Here is a 12,714-nt window from a genome sequence, read left to right as displayed (position 1 = left end):
CTGTTCTGTTCTTAGTTGCTCTCTTTATATCAAAGCAGACATTTGGCATTTGTTTTTTAGGGCTTGGCTAGCTTCGCTTAGTATAATCTGCTCTAATGCCATCCATTTCCCTGCAAATTCTATGATTTTGTCATTTCTTAGTGCTGCATAATACTCCATTGTGTATAGATGCCACATTTTTTTTATCCATTCATCTATTGAGGGGCATCTAGATTGGTTCCACAGTCTAGCTATTGTGAATTGTGCCGCTATAATCATTGATGCAGCCGTATCCCTATAGAGCGCTTTTTTAAGGTCCTCAGGGAATAGTCCGAGAAGTGCGATAGCTGGGTCAAATGGTAGATCCATTCCCAGCTTTCCCAGGAATCTCCATACTGCTTTCCAAATTGGCCTCACCATTTTGCAGCCCCACCAGCAGTGTACAAGTGTACCCTTTTCCCCGCATCCCGTTTTCACCAGTCTTAAAGTAACAGTAATGGATTTTAACTTCAGTGTCTATAACTTTACAGTCATTTACTCCTATTATTTAATTGGGATCCAATGTTAGCATTGGAAATTAGCTTTATATCCTATCTGTCCTGTAGGTGATTTCTTATTATCTCAAATTAACCCAGACTGTTTGTTCTTTAAGCAGTATCTCTGCAAAACATTAACAAGCAACAGTTATAGAGTTTACAAGGAAAATACATAATGAATTAACAAGAGTGAAAATATATTCAGTTTGTGTAATAGCTATCTTGAATTTTGGCTGAGGTATAAATTATATCCCCTGTTTGAGATCACAGTGATCTTTACAACAAACATCTATCTTCTGAACACAACTTTAAATGAGCTCAAGTCTGGCCTATTTTGGAGCCATTCTAACATGCAGTAAGGTGGGAGGCAAAGCCTTATCTCAAGTAAGGTAGGGTTTTTCACAAATCTTAGGTAAAGTGTTCTAGTTCTGAAGTTGATCTTTGCTTCTTTCTTAAATGTCATTTTACAAAGTTTACAATATTATTTCCTGAGTCTATATGTACATTAGCTAACACAATATAACATCACATTTAAAACATGAATCAAAGAAAGGCTGAGAGAGCTTTTAACTTTCATTTTGTGAGGAAAAGTTGCAAAATGCTTTCATGATATTTAATCTTTAAACAGATTAGGCTCTCATTATCTTTTAGAAATATATTACATGTTACCCCAGTATAAAAAGTAATATAAGATTTAGGTTCAGTTACACAACATGAAATGATATACATAAATCCCCAATTAAATTTGTTTTTTTGGGGAGGTGGGTACCAGGGTTGAATTCAGGGGACACTCAACCACTGAGCCACATCCTCAGCCCTATTTTGTATTTTATTTAGAGACAGGGTCTCACTGAATTGCTTAGTGCCTCGCTAAATTGCTGAGGCTGGCTTTGAACTTGTGATCCTCCTGCCTCAGCCTCCCAAGCTACTGGGATTACAGGTATGTGTGACTGTGTCCAGCCAAATTTCTTATTCTTATAAGTCTAAAATTACCATTACAGACAACTTTAGTTTGGAGAACCTCAGTTTATAAAATGTTTTTTATTCTAGACTTCCTGCTTTAAAGATTGGTATACCTGGAAAACATGAACATATTTAGTATGCTATACTGATGTTTTTTATATTAACCAAGTTTAGCTTTTAAAGAAAAATTTAGACTCTGTAATGTAGTATAATACCTAAAAAAACAGTTGTTTAACCAGAGTTGGATAAACTCTAATTTCTTTAAGACCAGTTGCTCTAGAGAATAAAACTTGATAGATGTAATGTTTATAGTAAATTAATGTTTTAAGAAATTCTTGTCAGGTTAACATATAGATTAAACCTTGGTTTTATATTAGTCCATTAGTATTTGACCTTAGGGAAAAACCTTAAATAGCTTTAACTGATTGTTCCACATACGTAATAACCAACTTAGTTACACATAAACTTGTTGAAATTGCCCTTTACTTACACAAACTTTCTTATCATTTATTTAGATCCTCATGTTGTTTATTTCATCACACAAAGACTTTGTTACTCAGAAACATTTTCTTCCTTCTACTATATATATATTTTCTTTCATATCTAGAATCTTTTAATTTTCTTTAGCTGTTGACCCCCCTTTTTAAATTCACACTCTGAAACAACCCTTGTAAATTTCTGAATTTAAATAAATTACCTTTTTTATACCTTTATCTTATTTATTTATTTTTATGTGGTGCTGAGGATCGAACCCAGGGCCTTGCACATGCTAGTCGAGCACTCTACCACTGAGCCACAACCCCAGCCCCAGATAAATTACTTTTAATAAGATGAAATACTTTGTTATTTACAGTACTGTAATTGAAAACACAGTTGAAACTTTTGAACCCTTTATACATAAAATTACATCAGTTTGTTTACCAGTTCCTGAAAACACAAACAACGTTTTAGTATATCATTCCATGGAATTCAAGAAATTAAGTGTGATTGATATTATATTTTACAGTTAGCATTTTGACTGTGCAAATTAATCAGATGTGTCTAACAAATACATTTATATACATTTATGAAGATTAATCCCATATATCTGAAGTCTAATTTACTTTCTGACTATAAGAATCAAGATGTCAGATGAGTATATTGAACAGTATTCACTTAGTAACTTTAAAGACACCCTTTGCTCTCATTTGTTTACCCAGTTCAAATTGAACCTTTTAAATCATGCGAGTCAAAGGTATTTGGATCCATATTTTTGAATTTTATTTTATGAGTGCTCTATATGTTGGTTTTGATACACAAACATATGTAGACAAGACAATACACTGAACAAGCCAGCAAAGGCCTTATAGCTTTTTAAAACCTGTTAGATTAAGAGTCAACCCTTGCATATTGGCTTCTGAACAAAACAGAATGTAAAAAACCTTTATAGTTGCATAAAATACATCTTTTTTAATTTTTTAAATTTTTTTTATTGGTTGTTCAAAACATTACATAGTTCTTGATATATCATATTTCACACTTTGATTCAAGTGGGTTATGAACTCCCATTTTTACCCCGTATACAGATTGCAGAGTCACATCAGTTACACTTCCACTGATTTACATATTGACATACTCATGTCTGTTGTATTCTGCTGCCTTTCCTATCCTCTACTATCCCCCCTCCCCCCTCCCCTCCCCTCCCCTCTTCTCTCTCTACCCCCTCTACTGTAATTCATTTCTCCCCCTTGTATTATTTTTCCCTTTCCCCTCACTTTCTCTTGTATGTAATTTTGTATAACCCTAAGGGTCTCCTTCCATTTCCAAGCAATTTCCCTTCTCTCTCCCTGTCCCTCCCACCTCTCATCCCTGTTTAATGTTAGTCATCTTCTCATGCTCTTCTTCCCTACTCTGTTCTTAGTTACTCTCCTTATATCAGAGAAGACATTTGGCATTTGTTTTTTAGGGATTGGCTAGCTTCACTTAGCATAATCTGCTCTAATGCCATCCATTTCCCTCCAAATTCTATAATTTTGTCATTTTTTAATACAATCAATCAACAAGTACATGAAAAAATGCTCACCATCGCTAGCAGTCAGAGAAATGCAAATCAAAACCACCCTAAGATATCATCTCACTCCAGTAAGATTGGCAGCCATTATGAAGTCAAACAACAACAAGTGCTGGTGAGGATGTGGGGAAAAGGGTACACTTGTACATTGTTGGTGGGACTGCAAATTGGTGCAACCAATTTGGAAAGCAGTATGGAGATTTCTTGGAAAGCTGGGAATGGAACCACCATTTGATCCAGCTATTCCCCTTCTGGGTCTATTCCCTAAAGACCTAAAAACAGCATGCTACAGGGACACTGCTACATCGATGTTCATAGCAGTACAATTCACAATAGCAAGACTGTGGAAGCAACCTAGATGCCCTTCAATAGACGAATGGATAAAAAAAAATGTGGCATTTATACACAATGGAGTATTACTCTGCATAAAATACATCTTATTAGAAATTTTAACTTAGGCATGCAGAATCCAAATTATGAGCTCCAAAAATATAGAATTTATATAGTCCTAGAAAAAATAATATGGCCATTAATTTATTTCAGTAAAGTAATATGAGAGCAAGAACGAGAGAGAGGAGTGGGGAGGGCTGAAATAATTTTTCTGTGTCACATCCAGGGAAAAGTTAAATGGACACTTTTTTTCTTTAGTTTCAGGCCTCATATTGAGCTCTCCTTGTGCATTCCATTGCAAACTTCAGTTCAGTCTGGCCTGGGAGATGACTGCTTAGGGCTTTTTAACCCTTTATTTCCCTGGTTGATAATCAGGCCAAGTTTGGATGCAGAAAATTATGAAACATTATCTCCCATTACTTTTGAGGAGTGAAGCTATTATGTCTTGCTCCTTACTGAGACATGCCACAAGCTTTTGGGCTGGTCAGGGTTAAAGGAGGACATTTACCAGCTAGTTATGCCCTTAAAATCTCTTCAGAAGGGGAATATTTGCCTGCTGCTTGGGCATTCACCATCCCTGTAACACGGGGCTCCTAGGATGTGTTAGGAGACTTGGGAAGCTGACTGCACTCTCTCCAGGTACGTAATGCATTCCTGCACAGAGGTTTAAAGACCTTCATGGGTGTTGCTCATCAGGCAGAGGGCCTGTGGGGAGTAGGGGAAGGGCCCACAGATCTTGACTCCCCCAGATTCTGTACCCACCTTGGGGCTCCTACTGTGTCTCAAAAGTTGGTGGCTACTGGGAGGGGTTTTCCCTGGGAACAATCTACTTTCCATTGTCCCTGCTACCCATAGTTGAGACAGGGCTTGGTACATTTGGTAACTGACAACCTTGCCATTCTGTAAATTTTAGACAATTTTGCCAGTTGATAATAGGTAATTTTTAAATTTTGGAGATCAAATTTCTTGATCAAAGGTTTCATACTTGAGCTGTTATTGCTGATTATCTAATTTGTATTGTGGCCAAATTTGAGTGTTGTCCTTAGTAAGGCATTTAATTTTGAGGTCAGTTTGGGAGTAGAGGGTCTTAAAATCGGTAGAAAGACAGACTGGGTAGTTCCCATATTTGGGGAGATTTGACATAGGTGACAGTTTAGGGCAGAGCATCTTCTGCACTATTTTGTCACTAATGTGCCAGTCCTGGACTGGACTTTTCCCACTGGGGATTGGGGAAACGTTTTTATCCCAATCTCAGTGGTGGGAGAACCTCAGGGTTCCCGTTAGCTAAAAGGCTAGCCAAAAGGTGGAGTCTCAGAGCAGGATACTTATCTGCTAGAGACAGGATGGAGTCTTACCTCTCTGAAGAATGTAAAGGCTGGTGTTGAATGTAGGAACAAAATGGAAAGGAGGTCCCTGATCCGTGAGATTTGCTGGGTGTGTAAGGGAAGGAAAGATTGGGGAGGCAAAGAAGGGTGTGGGAAGGGGGTCAGAAAGTGGATTCCCTCAGCATCAGTAAAGGATTCAGTACAAATCCTTGCTCTGACCACATAGAATAGGCCGCTGAAACGTAGCCCAGGGTTGCTTACGAGCAGGAGCCTTTCAGTCAAAGTGGACTCAGAGGATGTGGAGGGTCTTTTTTTGTAGGGTGGGGAGGGCGGTGGGGGAGCAGTCTGAGGATGCAGCTATAGCTGCATGAGCCATGGCCGGGGGTTCCCCCAACCTTAGAGATCCTTGGGTGTGCCGGATGCTTCAATGGTTATTTAACTGCAAGGGAAGGGGAAGGGTGAGGGAGGATGGGGAAGGGTTAACTTTACTTTACTCCTGTTCTGGTCCAGGAACCAAATATTAGCACAAAAGGAACTGGTTAGACACAAACTCCACAGTTCATCTCAGCCTTTTATTCAGGAACAGGAATAGGCCCACTCTGGAAAATGAGCCCCTAAACAAAGGAGGGGACTGGCTTATATAGGTTATACTGAGAAGTGACTTAATTAATGAGCATGTCAGCTTGGGCACTCAGAAATTTGAGGTCTGTTTTACTGGGCAAAATGGGAGAGAGCGTGGGGTCACTGGTCAGTCTCTGGATTTATCTTCCTGGACCAGATGGAGGGCCTGGGGTCAGGGGTTGGTATGTGGAAAGGATTTGTTTAGGGAAGGATTACCTTCCTAAGTTTGATGGACACTCCTCCCCAAGGTTTGTTTCTATCACTGGGAAAGAATGTATTGGGAAAGGATCAATGCTGTCAGTGTATGGCTTTCTTTCTCACCTTTTCCCAGGTCTCACTATTTTGGGGGTTTGTCATTTTCCATATGTAATATAGAGCATCTTGCTGGCACCCACCCACTTTGCTCAGCCCAGACTTCCACCAGAGGCACGCAACCCTGCCTCAGCCTCAGATTTGCGCTCAGGTCTCCGCCACTGCCTCTGCAGCTTTCGGGTCTGGCCCCTCATGCTGCCGCCACACCTTATCCCCACCCCACTGCTGCTGCCACCTTCTACGCAGCCTCTTCTCTCTGGGGCATCTTGCAGCCACCAAACACTGAGAAGCAGAGACTCCAGCCACGTGGGCAGGGAACTCCCCTGCTAGGGGGACAAGGCCTTCAGAACGCAGGCAGCTTTTCAGCTGTTGAGTGGGAGCACACTATTTTATTCTCTAATCTGCACAGATTAGGACATTCTAAAAGAACAGAAAAAGAAGAGCATCTAATGCCTTTGAATTGTCATAATTTCCCCCTGTTAATAGATTCCTAGTTAATGGAATTGTAATCTGAATAACCATTTCTAATAATTTTTCTTTCTTTCATCTATCTATCTTTCTATCTAGCTATGTGTGTAGAACACTGGGGATTGAACTCAGGGCTAAGCATGTGCCCCACCACTGAGCTGTAACCCCAGCTCTCTGATAATTTTTTAAAAAAGTCTTGAACTTGAAGAAAAGTTTCGAATACAGTATAAAGAATTGTTTTTCCCTTAGTCATATTTAGTAGGTTTCTGACATGATACCACATCATCCTGAAATATTTTAATGTATAGTTCCTACAAAGAAGGAAATTCTCCTATATAAACACAATACAACCATCAAAATCAAGAAATTATTACTGATATGCTATACTGTCTAACCCTCAGAACCCATTCAACTTTGGCCAGTAATTCTTTATGGCAGAAAAGATCCAATTCTGAATCACATGTTATATTTAATTGTTGTGTCAGGAATAATGAGGAATTATTATTTCCTTGACCTTAATATCCTTGACATTTTAAAGGTATAGGCAAGTTCTTTTGTAGATTGTCCCCCTATTTGTGTTTGTCTGATGCTTTTTCATGATTAGCTTCAGGATATGCATCTTTACAGGAATGTTACAGAAGGTATGCTCTTATTGCATTCCCATCAAGTGGTACATGATTTTGATTTATTCCATTACCGATAATGTAAGCTTTGATTACTTGATGAAGGTGATGTTTGCCAGACTTCCGTACTGTTACTACTTTTGCCTTTGTAGTAGATAAGTACCTTATAGAGAGGCACTTTAAGACCTTGTAAATATCCCATTCTTCATCAAACTTTCAATTTATTATTTTTAAATCACTGAGGACTCAGATTCCTATTTTATTGAGGGATTTATTTCACTATCATTTATTTTGATGCTCAAATCATTCCAGTCTTTAATTCCTTCAAGCTAATCCACACTTTGGAAATAGCCCATTCTGCTTGTTTGTATTCTTTTTTTTTTTTTCACTTATCCAAGTGAGAAACCTGGGTTTATTCATGTCTTGTCAAGTTTACCTTATTAGCTCTTGAATCTTTTCTCATTTCTACCACTATTGTCATAGTAGGACATTGTCATAGGTCAGACCCACGTGATTTCTGGGAACCAGAAAGGCTCTCAAATGGAGTTTCTTGCTTTTAGTCTCTCTTGCTTCCAGTGTGACCTTTAGCAGATGCATGGATGGAAGGATTTAATATTACTCAAGAAATATTTATTGAGCCTATACCCTCTTCTGAGGGTAGGTGATAGACATTTGAATGGATCATGGGGGGGGCGACCAAGTAAGCCAATTAACAAGTAATTACAATACAACTTTAAATGAGTTAACATTTGTAAGGTGCATATAATCATGATTGGCCTATATAAATGCTTATTAACATAATAAAGAATCATAGGACAGTGTGTGAGCCAAGGGTATTGGGAAGGGGGGATAACTAAGTGAAATAATTGCTTCATGATTAGAAAAGTCAAGAGGAAAATTGGTAGCTGAGTGCTTGTGATTTGCTTCTCTCTTTTGAAGATGTTTGCTTGATACTCAGACTCCTGTTGGGTTCTTATTCTAATTTAGGTACTGTTTCTCTATGGAGTGGTACAGGACACTTGGTGGGCCTGGGCTTTGAACTTTGGTTTCTTCATTAAATCTAAAACTGAGGGTGCAGTCAGATTATAGGACCTCCAAGTATCTTCAGTTTATTAAATTCTTTGGACCTAGGTTAATATCAGTAGTGGAATATTGAATTTGGTCTTCAAAACAAGATAAGATTTTTTAAATGAATTTCAGGAGAAAATTGTAAATGATGAGAAATAATTTTGCTCTTCCTTTATTTGATGTTTTCCTGGTTTCCTACAGTTCTTGTTTGCTACATGCACACCAAAAATGATTCATTGAAGATGTCTCCTTTATCTATAGTTACAGCCTTGGTGGACAAGATTGGTAAGCAATATCAATATCTATAAATACTTAGAATTTTTAGTAATTACATTATTGATATTAGATGAAACAATCTCCCTTATGTGTAGTTTTAATGTATGTATGCATATTAAAATATCTAGAATGCAATATACAAAGATATTTATTATAATTAGGTAGGATTTTGTATGATTCCAGTTTTAATTTTTATATTCTTTGCATTGTCTACATTTCTCAAAATGACATAAAAATTTCTTTTGTATGTCAAAAAAGTTATTTTAGTTTTTAAGATGAGAAGAAATGTAGTAAAGTTTACCAAATCTTCAAATGATATTGTCCATTTACAGTACAGAAATTTCTTGGATATGGTTTGGACATGGATTGATTTCTGTTTTGCAGATATGTGTAAGAAAAGCTTAAGCCCAGAACAGGACATTAAATTCAGTGGCCATGTTAGCTGGGTTGGAAAGTCATCCATGGAAGTGAAGATGCAAATGTTCCAGGTACATATGTACGTGAAGATTGTCCACTGTTCAAATATAACCCTCTGTCTCAGCATAAGGAAAGCTTGTTTACCTATCTGTATTAGTCAGCTTTGCATCACTGTGACAGAAAGACCTGACAAGAATGACTTAGAGAAAGAATAGTTTATTTTGGCTCATGGTTTCAGAGGTTCAGTTCCATAGACAGGTATGTAGCTCACTACTTCTAGATAAACAATTGAAAGTTCATGTTGGGCTGGGTATATAGTTCAGTGATAGAGCACTTGCTTAGCATGTGTGAGGCCCTGGGTTTAATTACCAGCACCACCACCACCAAAAAAAAAAAAAAAAAAGAATGAAACATCATGGTATTTTAACAATAATATTCAACTCCATGTTAAGATGCTTGTTTCTCATTTTACTCAGGAAGCTTCATGAAAGTCTGAATTATGTTAGGGCTTCATCAATCCATGAATGGGATTGATTACTGTATTAATTTCCTAGGGCTGCTGTACTGTAAAGTACCACAAACTGTGGCTTAAAAACAATGGAAATTTATTATCTCACAGTTTGGATGCTGTAAGTCCAAAATCAAGATGTCAGCAGGGCCATGTCCCCTCTGAAACTTGCGGGAGAGTATCCTTCCTTGTCTATTCTTTTTTTCTTGTGCTTTGCTTGCAATCCTTGGTGATTCTTGGCTTGCAGCTGTAGTACTTTATTCATGATGATGCCTCCATCATCACATGGCTTAGTTCTCATGTCTGTGTCTCTGTGTCTTTTTTTTTTTCTTGTTAGGACATCGATCATTGGATTAAGGGACCACCCTATTCCAGACCTCATCTTAACTGATTGTGTCTGCAATGATCCTATTTTCAAATAAAATCACATTCATGGATATGGGATTTAGGACTTCCACATACCTTTTTCAGGGACACAATTCAACCCTTAATAGTCATTTGGATAGCAGTGAGAGATTCTCTGATGAGCAAAACTCAGAAGAGCTTTTTCTTAATATTTATTTTTTAGTTGTAGTTGGACACAATACCTTTATTTTATTTATTCATTTTTATGTGGTGCTGAGGATCGAACCCAGGGCCTTGCATGTGCTACGCAAGTGCTTTACTGCTGAGCCACAACCTCAGCCCCCAGAATAGCTTTTATAAACAAATGAAGAAAATTGACAAGAAAAAAAGTATCTCAAAGAGAATAATAGCACAGAAATCAAAGAATTCAGAGTATGTCCAAGATTTCATTGTGAAAAATTTAAGAGTGACTTATTCAGTTATGCCAGGATATTCAATAGATGTATTATCCAGATGCATTTTTTCTGCTATGAAATTATGAAGAATTTCATGTTTTAGTGGTTAAAAACTTCAGCTTTCAGGAAAAGCTGAAACTTGCTATTTAGTAGTTATTTGTCAAAATAGGTAAGTAATTTTTTTATTTGATATGGAATCCTTAAACTTCCATGATGTAATTAACAGTAATATTATGTGTGTGTATGAGTACTGGGGATTGAACCCAGGATGTCATACTTGCTAGGCAAGTGTTCTACCACTGAGTTATATATCCTCAGTCCTAGTAATACTGTTTTTATTAAAAAATTGTCCTTTCTTTTAGTAATACTATTTTTGAGACAAAACATAATAAAATTGCTAGGGATGTGTCTATAATTTGTCCACACTTTTAATTGCTAGCCTGTTCCCTGTCATGGACAGCACAATCTTGGCATAAGACCTACCTTCTAGGGAATCTTGACAATTTCACTCTTGGACAAATAGTTTGGAAAAAGATATACAGGAATTGTTTAGAGCACATCAATGAAAATCAGAGCTAGACAAGTAAAGGCCTTTGTTTTAAACTTGCATTTATCATTGGCCATTTGACTAATAATTCATTACTTGAGTGATCTTTTTTATTCCTGAGAGGTGGCAGGGGTGATAAGCATTTTGCCTCTGGTTGGATAGACCTGAGATATAATCCCAACTCTGCTGCTTATTTTGGGGTTAACAACTTATCTTCTCTAAGCCTCTATTTTCTCAAGTGTAGTCACAATACCATGTTATATGTTGTAGTATGGGTGAAATGAAGGAAAACCCCCCATTTATACGAAGTGCTTAATGCTATGCCTGTCACACAGTAACCACTGTTGGCAGTAATGTTAATTTATTAGTAGTATTATTGAGGTATTCCCAAATCTTTATTCTAGGCTTGACCTTCACAACCACCTTTCTGAGTGTCCATTCTGTCTCTCCACCTTGATGTGCTATTGCTACCTCAAGTTCAGTGCCTTTCAGACTAAAGGCATCATCAGATCCTGATCCTCCTCCAGTCTCCCCTTTGCCAGCCTCCTACTTCCCCAAGCTCCAAACATTTGCTGTGGCTTTAATTTTTCCCTTGCCTATGCAGTCTTTTGCCAAGTCTTGCCAATTCGTCTCCTACAGACAGTCACCAGAATCCTTTCTTTCCTATCTTCTTGGCGCCTGTGTTTGAATTAAATCCTTATGGCCTCTTGTGCGAGTGACTCCTTCTAGTCTGTCCTCTTTCTGAATTTTATCCATTTAAAAATATTTTTAGTTGTAGACAGACACAATACCTTTATTTTATTTATTTATTCGTATGTTGTGCTGAGGATCAAACCCAGTGCCTGACACACGCTAAGCAAGTGCTCTACCACTGAGCTACATCCCCAGTCCGTGAATTTTACCTATTTTTATTAGATAAATCTTCCAACGCTGATCCTGAATCACATCACTCCCCTTCTCAAAATGGATTCTGTTGTCATGCATAACTAAAAAAAACTAATAAAAAACTTCAATGACTGTTATATGTGGATTAAAATCTAAACTCCTTTGACTAGGTAGGTCCCAAGATGCTTCCTAAACTAGCCTCAACCTGCCTTTCCAAGTATATTCCCTCTGACTCACCATTTATTTACCTTCTTAGTTCTCATGGTGGACACTAAGCAGCCTAAGAATAGGGAGTTACACATCTTTGCATTCCCAGTGCTTGGCATTAATAAGTTCACTATAATGAACTATAATGTAAATAGTGAGTCTCATTGCTTATGTTTTTTCCTTTGCCTGAAATTCCTTGTGCTCTGGCACCTCTGTGTATTCACATTCCCTTTGTGCTGCTGGGTCACTTCATGTTCAACCCTTTCCCTGATCCTCCCAGCTTAGAGCATTTGTTCCTTCACTAGGACTCTTCCTCAGGACCTGCTTTCTGACCCTCTTTCCTAACATCTGGTACTCTCTGTTCTACAGAGCTGTACTCAAACATGTCATTTCTCTTCCTCTAGACTATATGTTCCTCAACAGCAGGACTTGGGTTTGAATCTCCCAGCCTACTTCCTGATATCCACTCATTCAACTTTCATTTAGCATTTACTTATTGAGCACATGTTCTGTGCTGAGCGTACAGCAGTGAGCAAAATAAACAAAGTTCCTTTCCCTTGGAGTTTACATTCTAGTAGTGCCCATTATTGACATGCTTCAATCATTGATTGGCAAACATTGATTAGGTTTTTGCTCTCTGGCAGTTTTAGTTCTGAGTGCTACAGATGCATATGTGAAGAAAAATAGTCTTTGTCTATGAGGAGTTTGCTATACAGTAGGGAGATAGCCACACAAATAA

The 12,714-nt window shown here is 37.8% G+C and overlaps 1 protein-coding gene across 3 annotated transcripts in view; it reads left to right on the top strand.

The window, feature by feature from the left end:
• ACOT9 (acyl-CoA thioesterase 9) overlaps positions 1 to 12,714 on the top strand; it is a 41,497-nt gene that overhangs the window by 18,505 nt on the left and 10,278 nt on the right. For all 3 annotated transcript variants that reach the window (XM_081277502.1, XM_081277501.1, XM_081277500.1), the window contains 2 exons: positions 8,537 to 8,620; positions 8,996 to 9,099. In XM_081277502.1, coding sequence (XP_081133628.1) covers positions 8,537 to 8,620; positions 8,996 to 9,099 — 188 coding nt within the window. The remainder of the gene's footprint in view (positions 1 to 8,536; positions 8,621 to 8,995; positions 9,100 to 12,714) is intronic.

The sequence above is a fragment of the Spermophilus citellus genome, assembly GCF_964194105.1.
Source record: "Spermophilus citellus genome assembly, chromosome: X".
Taxonomy (NCBI): domain Eukaryota; kingdom Metazoa; phylum Chordata; class Mammalia; order Rodentia; family Sciuridae; genus Spermophilus; species Spermophilus citellus.
Note: the sequence above shows the minus strand (reverse complement) of the source record. Positions and strands in the feature narration are given on the sequence as shown.